Source organism: Cupressus sempervirens, chromosome 3 (genome assembly GCF_028749045.1).
Source record: "Cupressus sempervirens isolate cs-2001-9-10 chromosome 3, ASM2874904v1, whole genome shotgun sequence".
Taxonomy (NCBI): Eukaryota; Viridiplantae; Streptophyta; class Pinopsida; order Cupressales; family Cupressaceae; genus Cupressus; species Cupressus sempervirens.
In genome coordinates, this window is record NC_143120.1 from 257912254 (window position 1) to 257934596 (window position 22343).

Consider the following 22343-nt stretch of genomic DNA (forward strand, 5'->3'; position numbering starts at 1 on the left):
GACCTTCCCTTAAGACAACCTCTTAGGACCTCCCCTTAAGACCACCTATTAGGACATCCCCTTAGTACCACCTTTTACCTAACCTCTCCTTAAGACAACCCTTTTAGTATTTGTATGTATTTATATACATTGTTTATGTTTTCTTACATATGATTTTTAATGTTGTTATGTATTTATGTACATATAATCTTTATATGTTCTTATATGATACATTCTTTATGTAAGTTGTATATAATCTTTATGTTCTTATATGTATTAACTTTTATTAATTAAATGTTGTTAATTATAGTTAATTAAGACATGTCGTTAAATATTATAGGTAATTAAGACATTAAATATAGTTAATTATAGTTAATTATACTTAGATTAAGGCATTAAAAATAGTAACATATACATAAACATGAATATTAAAACCATATACATGTATACATTTAACATGAACATATTTACATACATCTATGAAATAAAATATACATTCTTTATGTTTCTATAAAATCTAAGTTATGTTCTTATATGTATTAACTTTTATTAATTAAATGTTGTAACATGCATTCTTTAGGTCATATAGTTCTTTAAATGTTCTTATGTACATGTACATGTTATATTCTTACTTGTGCATTAATCTAGCATTCTTATAACATATTTAATTTAGGATCTCCCCTCAAGACATGCCATTAAATATAGTTAATTAGACTTAGATTAAGGCATTAGAAACAGTAACATATACATAAACATGAATATTGAAAACATATACATGTCTACATTTAACATGAACATATTTACGTATATCTATGAAATAAAATATACATTCTTTATGTTTGTATAAAATCTATGTTCTTATATGTATTAACTTTTATTAATTAAATGTTATAACATGCATTCTTTAGGTCATAGTCTTTATATGTTCTTATGTACATGTATATGTTATATTCTTACCTATGCATTAATCTAGACATTCTTATAACATATTAAGTTTAGGATCTCCCCTTAAGACATGTCATTCAATATAGTTAATTATATACTTAGATTTTAAGGCATTAAAAACAATTTAACATATACATAAACATGACTAGAGAAACATACATGTCTACATTTAACATGAACATATTTACATACATCAATGAAATAAAATATACATTGATCTACATTCTTATGTATAATTTAAGATCTCCCCTCAAGATATGTCATTAAATATAGTTAATTATGCTTAGATTAAGACATTAAGATGAATAACATATACATGTAAACTTGAATATTGAAAACATGAATTTATAAGGCATTAAAATGAATAACATATATAGAAACATGAATAACACATACATAAACATAAAAGATTAAGACATTAAAAGATCAATAATGTACATGTACATATATTTGGAGAATAATGTACCCATATCAAATGTATAAAAATATCATGTATCAAATGTCTAGAAATAACATATAAAAAACATCAAAGTCTCCATATAAACATGTATCTAGAAATAACATATAAAACATCAAAGTGTCCATATAAACATGTATCTAGAAATAGCATATAAAACATCAAAGTGTCCATATAAACATGTATCTAGAAATAACATACAAAACATCAAACTATCCATATAAACATGTATCTAGAAATAACATATAAAACATCAAACTGTCCATATAAAATGTAAATCCAAAATACTATATCAAATGTCTCCAAAGTAACATGTGTACATAAAATAAAAGGCCATGATCTAATTAGCTACACCCCCCTCCTAATCCTGGATGTCCCCATAAGGATCTATCAGCTACATCTAAACCTTGTGTCAAATGATAGTGGACCAAGTTATGTACAAAAAAATTATATCAAGATACACATATACAAATCAAATATGCATTTAAATTGTAACATATCTAAGACTCAAGATGTGTAGGATCTATCAGTGTTTACAAGTCAGCAAAACGTAACATACTATAACTCAAACCCTATAACACATACAAAAACACACACACACACACACACACACAAATTTAAACATATAGACATATTATTTACCATAATTAAAATAAATTTAAATATATAGAGATATTTACCATAGCATCATGTAATGCTCTGTCGATCTGACTGATATCTAAATCATGCAATGAAAAAACACTATCAATGTCCAAATCGATAGTGCGGCACTAATCTAAAAGCATGTAGGTAAACAGACCAGGATATCTAGCCATGAAATCCTGAGTAGGGAGGGTGCTGTAGGGTCCTAAGTAGTTAGGGCTAGTGTTGTAACCTAGGCCTGTGTAGCAGTAGAAGTAGTAGAAGGTGCAGGAATGTCCTCCTACCTTTATGAACCCTCTGATCCTACTGTACTTGACAAAATATGACTAATTAGAGAGATGATGTCATGAAGTGGAATCCCTGTGACTATAGATAATGCTCAATATGAATCCAAACAATCATATGCAAAACATGATCCTAAATGCTGAAATGCATCCACCTCTAAGACTGCAAAAACCTCTAGTGGAGAAGGTATGTCTACTACTCTATATGCATCATCAAAAGGTGCACTAGATGGTGCAGCTGTGGGAACGATACCTCGGGACCGTAACATATATCTACCACATCGATAAGAAGAAATCTCATGCAACTATGCGGCGACGGTGGTGATGCTCAAATAAATCTATGTCTTGATTGTGTCATCAGGAACACTCTAGCCTGCAATAACCATCTATGGAGCTCTCGGCATAACCAAAAGGTTTGAAACCACCATTTCCCATTTGTTAATGGGCATAGGAGTGTCTGCAGGTCTAAATCTGTAAAAAAGTCTCCCCAAACCCTGCCCAACATGCCCTAGATAATTTGTATAGTCAACATCGTAGTGTAAATGAAATTCTGCAAATAATTATTTGTAGAAATACAGAGGGAACTCATCCTTCTGTGGCCATCTATGATGAGTGGCCAACCAGCAAGGATACATGAATGGTGCGACAAGCTCATTAGTACACTTCATCGCAAAGTAGCCTCTAACTCTAACTCTATCTCTATAAAATGGAAACATGGTCTTCACCATGGTAGTGGAAACGTCAGTGTCAACTTGTCTATACTTCACAATGCTAGTGACACTATGAGATAAAGAAGAATAAAATGTCTTAATGCTAATATCATTAAAAGGTTTGTATGGTTCAATGGTTTGAATCATATGGAACAACTCCTCTTGCATCACTATGATCTTCTCCCTATTAGATAGGGTGGTAGAAGAGGAAAGTGAGGTGTCCAAAACCTTTATAGCATGAGATAATCTCACAAGTGTATCTCTGAATAACCACTCTCTATCCTCAGTGGAGGATGTTGATCTATGTGCCATGCCAAACTCAACACTCTAACCCCCACTGTGGACACTAGCATCCCCTAAGGATGCAGGACCATGATCCCCAGAACCAGATGCCATAATGTATATATGTATATAATGTATGAGGATATGAGTGTGAAGCTACAAGACTGATAAATATCTAGAGATCTGCAGGCACATGCATATATATATATAAACATACTTGAGTGCATAAATTAAAATAATTAAAAGTTAAATTTAATTTGCAATACACTTACATATAAATACACAACATTAAATGTATGGTGTTATTCAATCATGTAATATATATATTTTAAAACAAATTATCTTAGAGACCATATCTAATGTATTTTAACATGCTCATATGCAAATGTGAAAAATAAATATTTGTACATGTACATGTATATACGATATAAAAAATTTAAAAAAATTTCATTAAATTATAACTAAGTGTACACATGTATATGTGACAAAAAAAAAATTCTTGACTAAATTAGATTTTGATTTAACTATAGGGTTAAACCATTTTTCTAAATTTCATATAAATGTAAAAGAGTTTCTAAGTTTCATATATATGTACATTTTACCCAATGTTTTTCTACATTTTTACCTAATGTTTTTCTGCATTTTTTTCACTAATTTTTATTTACATTTTTACCTAATTTTTTTCTATATTTTTTAACTAATTTTTTTTTGCATTTTTACCTAATGTTTTTCTACATTTTTAACTAATTTTTTTCTACATTTTTACCTAATGTTTTTTTACATTTTTAAACATTTTTACTTAATGTTTTTCTACATTTTTAACTAATATTTTTCTACATTTTCAGCTAATGTTTTTCTACATTTTTACCTAATGTTTGACTACATTCTTGCTTATATTTTAAATAATTTACTAACAAATCTAAAAAACAATCTAAATATATTAAAAAATTAACAAATCTAAATATTTCACTCACAAAATATGCAAAAAACAATTAATTTAAGTACTATTAACATTTACGAATAAAAAACATATTTAAAAAATTTTAAAATGGAAAAAACCCAATAACCTATTACGGCCAAAACACCTAGACCGCTCTTGAGAAGTTGGGAACCGTGATGGTCAAAATGATAGCCGCAAAGGGTTTTTCGACGCTTTAATAAAACTTAGTATTTCGGCTAGAACCCTTTTGGCTGGAACACTTTCGGCCAAAACGGTACATGCCACGTTGGCATGGGAAAATGCTACATATGTACAACTGAAAATGTTACGGCCGAAACTATTTTGACCAAAACCCCTCTTAATATCACCAAAGGTGACACAGGTTTGTACTTCCACCCTACACCTATCATCACAAACATCCATAGATTTACTGATGACCCCTCTATAAGAGTCACATTGATATACAAAATGCCCTAATTTGTGTTGTAATTTGTAAATGATCATCGCATCTTGCACTTTAATCAACTGTCTCCAAGAGCCCCAAACAGTTATGAGCAGAATATCATTGGGAAGGGTCTCGTTTTGGGAGACCACTAAACAAACTCTCACTTCAAGATTGGGCCGCTCATAGGGGATCAAATCACGCTTGAGAAATATCCCTATCTGATTAGCAATAATCTGAACTATCTCCAGGTCTCTGTATTCCAGTGGTAGAAAAGGGAATGCTATCTACATAGGAAAGAATTGACAAACCGCTAGATCTGCCTTAAAATTAGGGTACCAATTAAAAGTACAAAGCCAAGATCCTTGACAAAACCATCCTTTCTCCCTATAAACTTTGTCTCTTTCTTCTTTGGAATCGAAAATGGCAATAAAAAACTTGGAATTCGAATCCATGAGGAAGATTTCACTTAAAACTACCCATAAATGCCGAGCCCAACTAGTAATATCATTATAAATCAAATCAGGGTTTGAAACTCAACGTAGTGCATTCGATTTAATTTTCTTTACCTTCAAAAAACTTCGCCCCGCTGAATGTTCAAAACAATATTAGATGTAAAAAGTAATTAGTTTTCTTTGAGCAGAAAAGCATTTCAAATTGTTTGCCTGATTATTGATTAGAATAAACAAATGAAGCAGCCTTAATGGCTGCAATGCAATATCAATTTGGGAGTGCCCTTAACAATACAGCGAAGTTGAAGTAGATTAAATTACATTTGGCCATTGCAGAGCAACTGGGCTACGAACAACATATGTTCCGTCCTCTATACACGTCCATCTTATTTCTCCAAACTCGTGTGACGCAGATAGAGATGTTGTGTTGGATTCGAATCTCACACTATAGCTTGCTTTTTCCTCCACTTTTCCGAACTCCAACGTCTCTGGTTGCACAGTTATTTTCACTCCGGGAGGGCTCTTCACGCTCGCTCGATACACTGCACGACCTTGTCCACCCACGTTCTTCACTGTTCTCTTCTTCACCTGAACCAATTGCTTGCTAGAGTTGAACACCACAGAGAAGGACGGGTAGTTGAGATCTCCGACTAATTCCGAACTGGGACTAGTCGGACAGGAAACTAACTCCTTCGTGAGAAGAGCAATCTGTTCAGTGGTGTAATTGAGCGTGCAGAGAAAGTTGTCGTAGTCTCGAGGTTCCAGATCATAAACAAGCCCGGGATTAACAGCAACCATTGGGTCCACGTGGCCGGCGCCAATGGCGAACTGGTCGGCTGCTTCCGTGGTCGAAGAATCCATGATGGCCCGCTCTGTATTGTCAGCAATGTAAGAAGACGTCATGAGGGCGGACTTAATGGCGGCTGGGCTCCACGTAGGATGAACTGCTTTGATGAGTGCTGCAATGCCACTGACGTGAGGACAAGCCATCGAGGTCCCTGACATAAATATGTAGGGCGAGGCCGCTTCTCCCACCTCCGCCGACGCTGCCAAGATGTTCACACCGGGAGCAGTCAAATCTGGCTTCAGAATATGCGGATATTCTCTGGTAGGCCCCCTTGACGTGAAGGCCGCCGCTATTGGAGCCGTTACGGTCTTTCCCACAACAGTCAATCCAGGGAGTCTCAAGGTAACAGTGGCATTAATCCTTGTAATGTTGATATATGCCTTTATCTTTTCTCCAGCTCTGAAACCCACATTGATAGCCGGTAGACTATTGGTCTCCGTGACCAGCTGCTGTTCGCCATAACGCACTCCATTTGCCACAATCATTCCTGCACCCCCTGCTCTCTCCACTTCGGTGCCTTTCTCCGGCGTTGTGGAGAGCCCTTGATCACACAACACGATCTTACCCTTCACCATGTTTGGGTCGAGGCTGCCGTCGAGGCAACGCATTGACCTGTTCTTGGTTGATGCATAGACAAGAGGAAGAGCTCTGTCCTGAATTGAATCATTTGTTTTGCCCCTGTACGTAGAAGTTCCCCTCTGTATATCTTGGTTTCCCAAGACTAGAGAAGCAGGAAAGTCTCTATCAATGGTACTGGCGCCTACAGTAGTAATCCATGGAGCTGTATTACTGAGAGAAGATGAGCTTGGTCCACTATTGCCTGCCGCCGCAGAAACAAAAACACCCTTCTCCATGGCCCCAAATTGTGCGATGGCCATTGCATCCATGTGAAATGGCTTTTCCTGTGAGCCAATTGACAAAGAAATGATGTCCACGCCATCTGCAATGGCCTTTTCCATGGCAGCAGCTATGTCCGAATCATCGCAGCCATTTTCCCAACAAACTTTGTAGATTGCCAGCCTGGCTCGAGGGGCCATTCCCTTGGCCGTTCCGTTGGCAAAACCGATGAAACTGGTCGTAGGCACTTCGGCCCCTGCAATTGTAGAAGCCGTATGTGTGCCATGGCCGTGGTTGTCTCGAGGAGATTTGTACTCCAATGTCTCGTTGATGACATCGGTCTTTTCGTAGCCTTTGAAAAAGTAGCGAGCTCCAATGATCTTTTTATTGCAGTGGGAAGAATTGAACCCTTGCCCATTCTCACACTCGCCCTTCCATTTTGAGGGAACGGGTTCAAGGCCTTCATCTTTGAAGCTTGGGCTTTCGGGCCATATTCCCGTGTCGAGCACTCCTATGATGATGTCCTCGCCATTAGTTGAATACTTGGACCATACTCCCGGCGAAGAGGAAGAAGAAGAAGTGAGCCCCAGGAAATCAGGTGTGCGAGTGGTGGCGATTTGATGGAGAGAAGAGGGGATTATGGCCAAGCAGCCATCCATGCTCTCCATGGCTTCTGCCTCTTCTTTACTCATCCTCGCTGCAAAGCCGTGGAGGAGAGTATGATATGTATATAACATGTCACTTCCAGTATCATCAGATCTTGACACCTGGTTGAGCATGGAAGCGTACCAGTGATGGTGTAAATCGAAGTGAGCAGGCTTCATTGACTTCATCATGTGAACGATGTACGACCTTTTTGAATCTTCTGCTTCGGCTCTTCCTTGTAAGATGATTGAGATTGTGATCAGAAGCGTGAGAATCCGAACAGCAAGCGTTGCGTCGGCCATTGTTAGCAGGTAACAAGGAACAAAATGGAAAGAGAATAGAAATGCAATTAATTGACGAGTCATGAATGGTGGGTAGAGTGGGGTCTTTATAAGAGGGAGTTGTATCCATGGATTTGGTCCTCTTCGATTCCTCGTAGAGGCGCTCTGCTAATCAGCAAAAGAGATTTGAAATGATCAAAGCTGCTGTCGACGAACTTTCTGATGAGCTGCAAGAGATGGGGACTCTGTCATGGATTCATTAATAAGTTTGCGTGTGAATGAAGAATTGGAACGAGTCTCGGCGAATCTCAAGGATAAAATTAACACTTAACGGGTAGGATGACCGAGTAAGGTCTGTGTATCGTACTAGTACTCGTGCTTTCTAGACTGTCAATGTCATACAAATATACGATGCCAACGATCTGCATCTACGCGAAGCTGAGAAAAGACATTTAAACTTGACAATTATCTTTGCATGACAATGGGTAAACAAACAAAATTAGGAAATTGGAGAGATTAGAATTTACGTTTGACTTAATCCAAATGTGCTCTGTCTATTTCCGTACTGTCGTGTGTAGGTTTATGATTTGAAGGATGACTTTAATTGGTTCCGACTTCTTATCCATGTTTATATTACCACAGTCAAATAAGTAGATTTTCTAGAAGACCGAAGACTTCATTGAGAATTAGAACAGGAACTTTTATCATAACAAACTAAAAGCAGATGTAGAAAAAGTCATTGATAAAAAAAGTATAGGTGCTTTTATAGTTTACAATTTTAGATATTTGTTTTTTTGGGTTAATATATGGTTCATAATAATATGAGAATGTCTCATATTTCTTGTGCTATTTGTGCTACAAATGAGGTATGTATATACTATCTACTTGTAAGATTTGAACTTGTGACCCCTCTTTTAAGAGTACAATCTCTCCGTGACTAGATCAACTCAGGATATGATAGAAGATACACACAATGATCACAAGTTCTAGAAATAATTAAACTATTGTACTACAAGTTGGAGTTTTTATAGGTTCAATAGGAAATTAAAAAGGAATTTATTAATTTATTGGTAATCCATATAGTTCGATTAGGTACAAAGGTCATGCTATTAACATTTTTTCCTGTTAAATCTAAATTATTAAAAATAATATTGATTAAATTAATATAGGTATGAAGGGACTTTGAAACTCTTCATAGTACAAAATTGTCATCAATAAAATATAAACTAACAAAGTGACAATAACCAATAGTTTAAAAGTAGTCAAATAACAAAAAATTATGGTTGCAAACACATACACCACAATTGGTGTTCTTCCAATCTTTTTTGCAACCTTGAGATTCTTGTCTATAACCTTTCCTTGTATATACATGAAATCATGGGTAATCTAAAACTACTCATGCTTACCTTTACCATGGCTATAACTCCTAGTAGAATGACATTATAAATGATAACTAGCTATTTTGTGTTTGTACTATTCTGAATTCTTTGTGGACAAGTTAAGGAAGCAAATAAGGGAACTTCAATGTGACATGATTACGAAAAATGTTCTTCGAATTATAGCTGTATTTTTAATTTAGTATATATTTCATTCTTTTACATCTATTTATTGGTTGTGTATTGAAAATTTGTCTATTCTACTCGTGCATTTGTGTAGGGATATTACAATGTTGATCACAAACAAAAACATTGTCCTAAACAACATCAGCTACATCAAAACACATTTCCTTACCCTTTCTTTGTAAAACTAATATTGAGGACCTAGGGTTTCTCCTCCAACATTTTGACCCATACAATGCTAGTTTCAATAGCCAAATTGCTAGAGCCATATAATCAAGGTATCAAAACTATTAGCACAAGCCAACCTATCATATATTTATTCTATTGAATTTCCTATTCATATTGCTCCAATTTAATAAACATCGGGTGTGTAGATTGCAACACACTTCTCATTTTTTGTGAAATCAAATGTACTATATATTTGTATCCAAATTCATTGGTTACAAATCAAGAAATCAAAAAACTCTTAGTCACCCTGAATATCAATGAGCCGTCATCCAGCGTGCAGGCCTCTTGCTTAATTAACTCCGTTTCTGCCCCTTCGTCCGGCGTTCTTGGTCAGGCTGTTGGTGTTCCGCTCTCTAATGTGGTTGTTGATGCTTCCCATCGTACCCCTCACTCTTTAATTGCTTTTCCTATCACCATTAATAAGAGTGAGCCGGGGTCCAACGTGCAAGCTCCCTCCTGGGACATCTTGGATTCTGCTCCTTCATCCCCCACTATGGCGACGTCGGAGTGGGAGTCTCTCCATCTTCCTAGTGGCTCTAATGCTCTCCCAGCTGTCGCCAATCATGTGGATCATCCCTTGAACCTTAGTGCTAACCCTATTAGTGACCGTTCCGGTTTCCCTTCTCTTTCCCACCACACAGTGCTAGATTGGGAAAATAAACTTGTGTTCAACTTATCTCATGCCATTATTGACCGTCTTTCCTTTATTTTTTTGAAACGTGGTCTCAACTTTGCCTATGCTCCTCGATCTATTCCTCACATTAAATTTTTGGTTGAGATCGAGCAGGCTATTCACTCCCTCTCCTCTGATTTGGCGGAAGAGGTCAGACAGGACTGTGCTGTCGCCCTCAGGCGTGCCAAACCGCCCAGACTCAACTTCCCTAAAGTTGAGTTGTGTGCCTTCAAGCATTTAGTTGCCAACAATGATATTGTCATTACCAAGGCTGACAAAGGTAATGCAACTGTCATCATGAACAGACATGATTATGTCACCAAGATGGGGGTTTTGCTCTCTGACTCGAATAGCTACAGAATCCTTCCTCGCAACCCGTGTTTGAAGATTCTCAAGATTGTCAAGGCCGCCATATCCAAATCCTCCTTTGATGAGTCCACTAAGAAAAAATTGTGGCCATCTAAAGAAGTAACTCCTCGCATCTATGGGGTTCCGAAAATTCATAAAGATGGCATCCCACTTCGACCCATTGTTGACACCATTGGGTCACCAACCTATGAGTTGGCATCTCATCTTGCCAAGCTCATCTCCCCATTGGTGGGAAATTCTAACACCTTTGTCAAGGATTCTAGCCACTTCGTCCAATTTTCCAAGGACGTTAGGATGGAGAAAAATGACATCTTGGTGAGTTTTGATGTGGTTTCTCTCTTCACCAAGGTGCCCATTCCGGACTCTATCGACATCATCAAGGAGAAGATGGGTGAGGAAATTGCTTCCTTAGTGGATTTATGTTTGAGGTCCACTTTCTTTTCCTTCCAAGGCATCTTCTATGAGCAAGTAGACGGGGTGGCTATGGGTTCTCCCCTGTCCCCGGTCATCGCCAACCTTTATATGGAGCATTTTGAAGAGGTGGCCCTCCACTCTTACCCCCTTAAACCCAAATGGTGGAAGCGATATGTGGATGACACAAATGTGTGTTGGCCACATGGTCAGGACAAGCTAGTGGAGTTCCACTAGCACATCAACAACTTATCCACCAACATCTCCTTCACGATGGAACTTGAGTCAAACAACCAGTTACCTTTCCTTGATGTTCTTCTCATCAAGAAGGCAGATGGAACCCTCGGTCGTTGTGTGTATCGCAAGGCCACGCACACTGATTTATACCTCCACTCTTCATCTCACCATCACCCCAGCCAAAAGGTTGGCATCCTCAAGACCCTTTCTCTTAGAGCCCTTAGAATTTGCGATGATGACAACTTGAACCAGGAGCTGACCCATCTCCACCAAGTCTTCAAGCTTAATGGTTACTCTCATAAGCAAATTTCTAAGGTGCTTAACCAAGCCAAATCTTTCCTTCTCGCCAGTGCCAACCGCAAACCTCTTTTGTCTCCTCCTCCCTTGAGTGTGGCCCTTCCTTTCATTGATGGTATATCCCAAAAGATTGCCAAAATCTTGTCCAAAAAGGGCCTCAGGGTTACCTTCAAACCCTTGTCCAAGATCCGTAACTATGTTCCCCCTCTTAAGGACTCCAAGGATGCTCTTCTAAACTCAGGAGTCGACAAGATTGTTTGCTCTTGTGGTGTAGCCTACATAGGAGAAACAGGTCGCTCATTCCAGACTAGAATTAGGGAGCATGGTGCAGACATCAAACATGAAAGAGTCCAAAAATTTGCTCTAGCAGAGCACTCATCTGCAACCAAACACCACATTTGTCTCGAGAGCACCCAAATCCTTGTCAAGGAAGATAACTACTTCAAGAGGAAGTTAATGGAAGCCATTGAAATTCACCACCATCCCCTTAATCTCAATCGAGAGGATGGATGGTCCTTGAGCCAGTCTTGGCAACCATTATTAAGTTTGCTGGATAGTCATCACTGCCCTTGAGCATCCCCCCTCCCTGTCCTTTCTCCTCTCTTCTTCCCTGGTCTTGCTCGCTCCTTTGCCTCTTGTGTATGCCTTCCTTTATGTCGTGGCTCTAAACCCGCCCCCCCCCCCCGCCTTTTTGTTCTCCGCCTCAGCCTCCCCCTTCTTGTACTTTCTAGTCTTGGTCCCCCTTTTCTTCTTCCTTTGTTTGCTTTTTCTCGTCTTTTCCTCCTCACTGATTTTTATTTGTTTTTATTTTCATTTTTTATAAATTTATTTACTTATTTATTTATTTATTTATTTATTTTTTATTATTATTATTTTTTAACCTCAATAGTTGTCTTATTTATTGTTTATTTATATCGTTATTATTAGGTCATATTTGTACCAGTATTTAGTATTATTTCCTTTAATAGTATTTATATTTATATATTCATATACGCATGCATATATTTATTATATCTCCTGTCTTTTTTAACGCCTTTCTTTTTCTTTTTTACTTGCTTTTGCTTCTAGATTGCTTTGTTTTTTACTATTTATTTTCTCTAATTCATTACTTGGGAGACTCCTTCGTTTACTCTCAATTAAGTTCTTTTAATCTTATCTCTTTTTTCCTTTGGGGTTTTGTCATTTTTGTACTCCTTGTTTTCAATGCTTCTTCTTCTTTCTCTCTCCCGTGGGTCCTACGCTCAAGTTTTTTTTTTTTTTTTTTTTTCTGTCCACCTCACTTTCTGCCTGCCTTCTCCCTTTATTAACCCCTGCACTAGCTGGATCAGCTCACAGTTTTTCATTCTTGCATTCTCTCATCCTGATGATGGATCACAGAGTGTGATTCGAAACGTTGATGCTAAAAAATAACAAACACAATCAAATCCAGAAGCAAATTGTCAAAAAACTCTTAGTTTTTTTATAAAGGTCATGTGAACTACTCGTATTCTTGCAGAGAGGAAATAATTCACGAAGCTCTGGCCTCTAATTGAAGATCAATCTAGTAATAATACAACACTTGATCAATTGTCTTTCTTTGAAACCTTGTTTTTCAATAGGCATGCTCATTTCAGAAAAATAAAAGATAGGAGAACATATGTAAAAATCATATAAGATATAGCATTTGAAGCTATAGATCAACATGCTATTGTTTTCCCAAATGCAAATTGTCACTCTATTTCACCATACTAGTATTTCATTAGAAATTTTTATCATGCATTATTTAGTTTTAAATAATCTAAAATTGGTTGTACTTCATGCTTTTCTTTGGTATTAGGATTTTAATTAATGTAGAACCTTTCATCAGTCTTGACAAATTTTTACATATTGTTTTACCCCATTCACACTTTATTCTGTGCTAATTTGATCACAAAATAAAATCATTAATTTTAATTGAACTCTGCTTTTCTTTGTTAGACAATTAGTTGATCAAAATTGTGGACTTTGCTAAATTTTCCAATTAAGAAAATGAGTCTCTTTTAATTATCAACACATCTATTGGATTTTTTTATCAATCATTGATTTAGTATGAACTTTCCAACACTATAAAATTGTAATTACATATAAACAATCTTTTCAACCTTTGAAGGAAATACTGAATATTTTACCTATAGTTGTGTCATGTATTGGATTGCTCAAGAAAGTTCCAATATACTTGAAGTTTTGAGAGATTCCTAAAGCTTTGAAAGACATGACAACATAATTGAATAATTTAATCATCTTAGTTATTTACCATCATTGATCTATATGATGTGGGATCAAGGAAGAAAATGAAATGAAGAGTTTAAAATAATTAATTTAAATAGGGAACTTGGATTAATCAAGAGCAGTGGGGATTGGGTTGTGTCAAGAAGTAAATGGACACTTTTCTAACATGTGAAAGGTGTTCATGGATGCTCGTGATTTGGGAAGAGAATGACATAAACATTAGAAGACATGGGGAAAATGATCTTTCTAAAAGGGTTAAGGAGTGAGATGATCTTAGCATTGATAATTCAATACTAAGGTGTAGAGTTCAGTTGCAAGCTAACATGTTGGCTTTTTAGATAAAAGGCAAGTGAACAACATATTTGTCAAAAATGAGATTCAATGCCAAAGAAGGTACTATGGCACAAGAATTGGGGTACATTTTGCACGAAGAATTAATTCTAAGGTCAAAGGTTCACTATAGACCTAACACACAATATAAAAGCAAAGAGAGTGAGAGTGAATGATTAGAGTGTTATAGAGAGTTTAGAAATTTTGGGAAATGTTGTAGAGAGCACATAAAAAGCCTTGGAAGGTTGGACATAATGGAACTCGAAGCCAAAGCCCAAGGTTCTTCAAATCATATACTCAATAAGGATGAACAAAGAAGAGATTTAGATAGATAGGTTTGAATGGAAATTAGGGATGAAAACATTAAATAAATCCAAATAAGAGGAAAGGCATAGTAAATATCAAAGTACTGGCCATCTCATTGTTGTGAATTTAATAGGAGGTAAAAAAAAGTGGTGAAGTTTAGAAGGTCAAGAGAACAAATGAGATATTACCTCTAGAAGGGGACATTCGAAAGTTTGGAAACATAAAGGATTCAACAAGAAAGGTTGAGGTTTTACAACATTCTCAAGATTCATGGAAGAGGAACAAGTAGGGAAGGAAAATTTGGATAGCTTGAAAGACTAGCCAACTCAAATACAAAACTCCCAACACAAAGAATTCTGTTTTTGACAATAGGTAGCCACACAATACATGGAATCCACTTGGAATTTCGTAAATTAGTTATCTATAATGATTAATTAATGAAAGTGTACAAAAGACAAAATTTAGTTATTTTTCATTGTTTTCCCTAAAAAAAATGGGCAAGCTCTAACTAAGGAGACTTACCTCTTATTAGCAAGTTGAAAATATAAAATTCATCAAAATGATGAACAAAAAGAAGAATATAGCATAGATGTAGTGTTCATCGTGATCATTTAGGTACTATTATCGCGCAAACATAATATATCCCTAATTAATCTTAATTAATAAAAACAATTCAAATATTTAGTGGTTTGATCATTAGTTATAGTATTTACATTCTCGTATTAAAATTTAAAAATAAAGAATAAAGAATCTTGTCATTCAGTTTTTAATTACAATATTTTATTTTACATTGGAACAGAAAGGTTCCGGTCTTTGTCTGGGATGTAATTTGTGTGGTCTTACGCAATCGATGTCTTCGAGAAACTTCTGGCATAAACCCCCACACAGGGATATATCCTCCTAACAGCTACACCTAGTCCTTATCTACAATTTTATACCCTAAACCAAGAGCTGCTAATTTTTTATGGTACACGTGTCAGTCGCATAGACAACGTGGCAAACATGATACTTGAGCTGTTTGGCCCCAGCCCCTTTCCAGAAGGGCAAGGCGGGGTTATTCTCTTCATTTTTAACCACCGCGAAAGCAGACTGAATGCTATCCCACACCGCCAATCCAATAATCTGCTTCCCGTCTAGCGAGTCATAGAAGGAATACGAATCTGCGCCTTTCAGCCCATTAAAATACGATTTCAGAATGGCAAGGCAGCAGTAAGAGAGCGTGTCTTGTCTCTTTGAGCTGCACTCAATTCTTCGAATGCTCACCACATCGCCCAACGACACCTCTGCAAACAATTTGCCTTTGCTACTCTGATGAGAATTCAGGCGGAAGTAACCCGAGTTCACTATTTTCACCTCGCACTTTAATCCCTCTATAAACGCTGCTGCCTGTTTAAAAAAAATTAAACAAATAAACCCCAATTCAACGATCATTAAAACAATTAAATCCATGTAATCGTCAGCTCACGTACCTCAGGTAAATTTAAATCTATTCTGTCAGCGCTTTGCGATCCCTCTTTCACCACTGCAAAAACAGCCACCTGCAAAAAAAGATTAAAAAGAGGTAATTAAAACAAACCATCAATGATGATGAGGATTGTTATGTTGGATAAGTAAGGAAAAAGAGAGATACAGTTACATACCCACGAATAGTCGAGACATCTTAAAATTGCGACGGTAATGTTGCGGGAGTTTTCTAAAGAAGCTGCCACGGAGGTCATATGGAGCAGCACATCGTCGATGTGGGAGGCGTATTTAGGCTTGAAGATCCCAAACGAGATGCTCATGCTTTCGCTCTGCTTTTGCCTCTGTTTCAGAAGCGATGGGGAGGACAAAACGCGGCTGTTTTAGATCTGTGCGCGTAGTGAACAAATTTGGTAGTAGAGGGGAATGAAAATGAACAAAGTGGCGTATGCGATTCTGCCACGTATATTTGATGATGTCTACCACAAGAGGATCTGGGCATCTGAAGGAATTGTAATAAAAAGTTTTCTTTCAGAAGAAATGAATAGATTCACGTCCGAGTTGTGCGCTTGCACATAAACGACATTGCACAGGCAGATTAATAGGAGGAAAGTGAGTCGAATGTGGATGAGATAGAAACGGTCAAAGTCCACAAAATGGTGTCGCCAACCGCTCATGTTACGCGCGCAACGAAGTCAGTATACGAGAAACTCGCGGTGCACGTGACTGGCTGAGTAGGTGGTCGGAAACAACAGAGGCACCATTCTTTTGATTCGGATCGACTAAATGGTTCGTGTTTCGAACGGATATGGTAAAACATTAATTTTTTCTATCAAGCGAGACAACGCCGGTGTTCCGTGTCTTTTCTCTAACATCGATGCTCATGACAGAGTAGATCATGGGTAATTTATGGAATTTTTGTTCTTAAATCATGAACAGTTTCAGTATTCTTCTATTTAATATTAATATTAAAATGTAGGGTTCGTGAAAGTTTGTATGTCGCATTTTTATTAATAAAATGGGCAAAACAATATAAATTTAATATTAAAAAAATTTGCTATTAAATGATAGAAAACAATTAATACAAGACTCTCTCTCTATATAAGAAATTGATGGATTAGTTTTCCATATTTATGAGAGTGTTACTAATGCTTGTACTGCAGTAGGGTGCAAGAGTATAGCCGATAGGTGTTGGGGTTGAAGTGTCTCGATAGCTGAATACTTAGTCCATGTTGATGTAATTGTAGTGAAGGTGAAAACATACCATTTCTGACAAAACATTTTAGATGATTTCATACTAGGCAATAGCAGATTTGTAAAAGACACAATTTATATGCAAAATTCTTCAGAATATTTTAATTTTTCACTCTTTGGAGACTTGCTTGTCATTAGCACTGCCATTGTGGTACATGTAAAATCGAGTCTTCTCAAGAAATCACTTTGACAATTTCATCTGGTTGATTTGACCATTGTTGATGTTGGTGAATGAGTGGGTGTTGTTGTTTACTCTATTCTTGTTCATCCAAAACTAGCAATGAGTTCCTCATCCTGATGGCCAAAGAATTGTCAGCAATAAAAAAGATGATTGCATGCCTTTTAAGTATTAGATAAGTATTGTAGATAAGTGTTGCACATGTAGAAACCAATTGATAATCATTTAAAAGTCATTGTCTACCACATGATAAAAGACGTTGTAACAACAAATAGAAAACTATGAAAGAATTATAAAAATATAATCTTCATTACATTATAAACAACATCGTCTTCCTACCCTTGCTTACTCCTTGCATTGTCTCTAATTATGACAATCCATAGCCAAACATCAATATTTGTTTGAGCAATTTCGTCAAACAATAGGTGGGTTTTTTCAAAACCTATGGAATGGATTCAAAAATGAGTTAATACTTAACTTTGGAACACTAAAAATTCCCCTAAAAATAGAAAATAGAAAACTATGAAAGCACTATAAAATTATCACCTTGGGATTGTGAAGAACAACGGAGTGTAGAGCCAAGAACTATTCAAACACATCGCAAATCCTCTATTTATTCAACCAGAGTTACCTTCCATTATATGACAACAACAGGAGAAATGGCGGATGAAGAATTCAATACATCTTTATGCGATTGAAACATTTTAGGCCATCATGGTGTCTGTGCGATCTTCAACTGGGTTGTTTTCTTCATTGACATTGGAGACAAGACTTTTACTGATTTGCCCCTATTTTGTCATTTTTCATCACCTATAAGATTCATGCTAGAATGTATTTGGGCACTCGTTACATATATTTCTCTTTCATGTATGCATGACTCAGAAAATAGGACATCCTTTCAATATCCTCGTTCAAGTGATGCCACACTATTGGCATGCTAATATGTCTAATAAGAACATCGTCCAGAAAAGATTTTGTAATATTTGTTGAAGGATGATACAACAGTCTTTAGACCACAAATTTAGATGATATTTGGATAGTCGTGATTGATGTCCACACCTTCACCTTATAATCAAAATAAACTATTTCAAACATATGTAGAACCTTTGTTTCGATCTTTCAAGGTGTCTAACATAGGAAGTAGGTGTATCTTCAATAGCCAGAAAATCAGAGAACCATAAACCATTTCATTCAAAATGATATACATTCTGTAAACAAGAAAATATACAAAAAGGAATCACATAATGGCGAATTACCAAAATTGCTAAGCGCAATCGCTGTCATGGATTATGAGATTTTTCTAGCCTGCTACTGTCTACCTTTGCTAGTGTCTACCTAGCTTACACAAGCCCCTTCGCATTCTGAATTTATACAAAACTTGGGCAGTCGAAGTGCAGTGGTTGGAGAGGTGATGTGTTCCACTGGTTACCCCATCGACGGACTTGTGGCCTTCCGCCTAGCTGCGTAACAGTCGTGTAGCATCTTACTCTCCCCTTAGGTGGTCGGTCATGCATACAGAAGGATAGTGACAAGCCAGTGCCGGCGGAAAACCTTAGGAAATCCCAGTAGCCCTCAGGAAATAGGTGCGTTTGGAACTTCTGGTGGACTCTTGCCCACAAGTCAAAGCCTATCGACAAATATGAGATATAATGCCACAATAGTCTTTAATGGTGTATTTGATATTGGAAAAAATAAATTGACATATATTTTGCTAGATATTAAGAGTGGAGAAAAGTATAATATTATTTTTCCTTAGCTACTAATGATAAGATAGTGGAAGTAGGAGTTTAATCCAATGTATAAGAATGTGTATGAATTAATCTTATTTAATTTAATTTTCTACAGATATAATGATTGATTGTTTATATAATTTTACAGAGGTTCCATTCTAATTTGGCTACTCTAAATTTGTAGAATGATAAATGCCTTTGCACAATAAAGAGGAGATAATGTGTCACTAAAGGTTATCTCATAACCTTAGGATCATCTTTAAAAAATAATCAAAATCTTTCATTGTAAAAATTTGTTTTAGGGAAAAATTCACTCAGGAACTAAGAGCTCAAACATAAGCACAACTATAGACTGGAAAGAGAGAATATGATCAAAATGACAATATATTCATTCAATATGCATTATAAGAGTACACTATGAGTGCCTGTATATAAAGGCCTTTGAGATACATCTAGAATGCCTCAGAATTAGCTACATGAGAAGTCATACAACCAAACACATTTCCACTAGATATGGGTTATCCTCCATTAAGCACAAAAGTAAGTACGATGATGAGAGGATAAGCCTATAAGGGTGTAACATGCAAACTAGTGTTGTAGACAACATGTGCTAAAAAGGGAGTGCAAATAACTATGTTGTCTACATGACAACTCAATGAATGAAGAAAACTCTTGTGTTGTAGACACTATGTGCTGAAATAGAGTTGCGTACTTTTGTGTTGTCAACATGACAACTCAAAAAAGTGCACAAACTCCTAAGTGTCTCACAAAATAAAATAATAAAATAATGCATTAACTTAAAAGTAAACTTAAGTAAGTGTAAATAGTAAATACATATTTACACCAACACCCCCCTTAAGTGCAACTTAGGGGAATGCCCTTAAACTTATGAAAACTAGGATGAAATGTAGGATGGGTCCTAGCTACTAGGCCATGTTAGATACCCATGTACATAATGAAATGCAATCTCTCATAAAGTAGAGAAGGAGGGAACACCTCATGGGAAAAACCCTCCCCCAAAAAGAGAGATGAAAAGGGATGCATGGATGGATGGAGTAATCAAGACCCCCCCACACCCATTATGACATACTTCCACTATATACATAGGTAAAGAATGAGAAGAACTAAACCTCATAAGAGGAAAAAGTCCCCCCCATAAGAAAGAAGAGGAAGATAGACAAAGTAATCCCCCCCATAAGAAAGAAGAGGAAGATAGACAAGGTAGTCCCCTCCCAAAAATGAAGAATGCCTATCAATGAAAGTTGCTCCATGGAAGAAGCTGGTCCAAGAGTGTAGAATGATGTTCCTCCCCTTTGGAAGAAACAATGGCAAAGGTACAATCCCGAAGATGTATGGTGGCCTTGAAACCTGCTCAAGTATCCCTATGTCAATGTTGATGCTCGCTCCTTCCAACTATGCTGAAAAGAACAAATGCAGATTCGGTAAGGATGTCTATTGAACTTGTTCCAACGAACCATCTATCTCTTGAATTGACAAAGAGACCTCTGACAACTACTGTACATAAGGATCCATGATCCCACCAACCTGTGAAGATTGATCATGTAGAGAATGGACATGAGGGTTAGAGTGAGCCCTCGCAACAACTATAGAAGGATCATCTTCATCAAAGAGAAGATGCAAATCATCAAGGCTATCTCCCAAATCTGTAGTGTGTGACTCACAAACAAACCTATAATGTTTGCCATGTAGTCATCAACTGAAGCTAGAGCTAGAAGACAAGATGTATCATGTTGTGCTAGACCTTTCACTATGGCAATATAAGCATGTGGACTAGACTGATGATGTTACCTCTCATTGCAACTATCGATAGAACCCCATGTATCTGAATCTATTGAAGCACTATCACTGGTGTCACTATCAGTTTCCACTATGTATGATGTGTGGAGAGGATTAGAGGATAAGTTGGGTGAACTTTCCTCAAAGTGTACATCCTTCTCCACAAAAATCTCATGAGTCTCTGGATCCATAAGTCTATAAGCTTTAGCATTGCCTTCATATCCAATGAAAGTACAAGGCCTAGGTGCCGATGTCTTGCATCCCATGGAAGATAGGTTTACCCATGCTGGACAACCAAAGACTCTGAAGTGACTCACAACTAGTTTTCTATTGCACCATGCCTCAAAAGGAGTCTTCCCATCTAAGGCATTATGAGGAGACCTATTAAGTATGTGAGTAGCACTACTAATGGCTTCAACTTCAAGTGTTGGATCAAGAGACTTGGCTTTTATCATGCAACTTGCCATGGATTTGAGAGTCCTAATCCTCATAGCTGCAACATCTGTCTTATGCAGACTGAATGTTGGTAGATTCTAAAGATCAATTCCCTCAAGCTTACAATAGTCCTTAAGTCTTCTATCCACATATCTATTCTCATTGTCCACCTGTAAAACCTTGATGGCTTTCCTTGATTTGTGTTCAACATGAGTCTTGAAGGCTTGAAGCTTATGAACCACTTCACTTTTGTGATGAAGGAAGTAGACCCAAGTGAATCTTGAAAAGTCATCAACAAAGGTAAGGATGTAGCAGCCTTAGCTGACTGAAGTCACTAAAAAGGGTCCTGCTAAAACCATGTGAACAAATTGGAGAACAATTGGTGCTTTGGAAGACTTGCCTTTATCATACTTCTCCTCGAGATGCATATCCATTGAACATGATGAACATTCACCCTTAGAAAAGTTGATGTTAGGTAGACCTTTGACCATGTGTTTTGAGCAAAGTTGTTCAAGAGAGTAGAAGGCAAGAGGACCAAACTGCTCATGCCATAATGTGGTTTGTGAATTAGAGTGAGTCAAAAAGGCTTGAGAAGGAGACTTAGGCAAAAAGTAGGAGAAGGAATAAAGCCTCTTGTCATCATTGACTTTCCCCACTACAACCATTGAATCATCTCTTAGACTTCACACCATCACTGAATCTAGAAGGAACTCAACTTTGTGAGCATTTCCAAGGTGAGTGATTTGGTAAACTGAGAGGAGATTGGAGCTAAGGTTTGGAATGTAGAGAACATCTTTGAATTCCCCATTGTCCATTTCCACATGTCTTTTTCCTTCAACTTCCATTTTGGTATCATCTTCCATGAAGATGTGTAGTACCTTTGATTTCTTCAATGAAGAAAAATCTCCCTTTGAAGAACTCATATGATAGGAGGGACCTAAGTCAAGTATCCATTCCAAAAAAGAACTTGAATTTTCCATAAGTTCTTGCCCTTTACCCTTTGAAGAGGTTGGAATTGAATCCTTAGAAGTACCTGGCACTTGAATCTTGTTCTTTCTGAGTAGGTTTTCCAACTCATCGATTCTTTT

At 36.8% G+C, this 22343-nt stretch overlaps 3 protein-coding genes and 1 pseudogene across 4 annotated transcripts; 2 read left to right on the forward strand and 2 right to left on the reverse strand.

Moving 5' to 3' along the window:
• Positions 1–5363: 5363 nt before the first annotated feature.
• LOC149565864 (subtilisin-like protease SBT1.7 pseudogene) lies at positions 5364–7779 on the reverse strand (annotated as a pseudogene). The gene has a single exon (XR_016361518.1). The product of XR_016361518.1 is annotated as a subtilisin-like protease SBT1.7 pseudogene (transcript).
• A 791-nt stretch (positions 7780–8570) lies between these two features.
• On the forward strand, positions 8571–11220 carry LOC149565865 (uncharacterized). Its single transcript, XM_089816393.1, has 2 exons — positions 8571–8609; positions 9811–11220. The coding sequence occupies exons 1-2, from the start codon at positions 8571–8573 to the stop codon at positions 11218–11220; spliced, it is 1449 nt and encodes a 482-aa protein (XP_089672519.1).
• A 36-nt stretch (positions 11221–11256) lies between these two features.
• LOC149565866 (uncharacterized) lies at positions 11257–12090 on the forward strand. The gene has a single exon (XM_089816394.1). It carries the CDS (start codon positions 11257–11259, stop codon positions 12088–12090), a length of 834 nt encoding a protein of 277 aa, XP_089672520.1.
• A 3032-nt stretch (positions 12091–15122) lies between these two features.
• On the reverse strand, positions 15123–16416 carry LOC149565867 (uncharacterized). The gene is made up of 3 exons (XM_089817283.1): positions 16041–16416; positions 15870–15938; positions 15123–15786 (listed from the first exon to the last, which is right to left on the reverse strand). Exons 1-3 carry the CDS (start codon positions 16182–16184, stop codon positions 15355–15357), a joined length of 645 nt encoding a protein of 214 aa, XP_089673409.1. The 5' UTR covers positions 16185–16416; the 3' UTR covers positions 15123–15354.
• Between the last annotated feature and the right edge of the window lie 5927 nt (positions 16417–22343).

Coding starts and splice junctions, on each gene's coding strand:
- LOC149565865 (XM_089816393.1), top strand. CDS start 8,571: ATGTCTCATATTTCTTGTGCTATTTGTGCTACAAATGAG. Junction 8,610..9,810: donor CTATTTGTGCTACAAATGAG/GTATGTATATAC, acceptor TCCAGCGTGCAG/GCCTCTTGCTTAATTAACTC.
- LOC149565866 (XM_089816394.1), top strand. CDS start 11,257: ATGGAACTTGAGTCAAACAACCAGTTACCTTTCCTTGATGTTCTTCTC.
- LOC149565867 (XM_089817283.1), bottom strand. CDS start 16,184: ATGAGCATCTCGTTTGGGATCTTCAAGCCTAAATACGCCTCCCACATC. Junction 15,939..16,040: donor GATGTCTCGACTATTCGTGG/GTATGTAACTGT, acceptor CTTTTTTTGCAG/GTGGCTGTTTTTGCAGTGGT. Junction 15,787..15,869: donor TAGATTTAAATTTACCTGAG/GTACGTGAGCTG, acceptor TTTTTTAAACAG/GCAGCAGCGTTTATAGAGGG.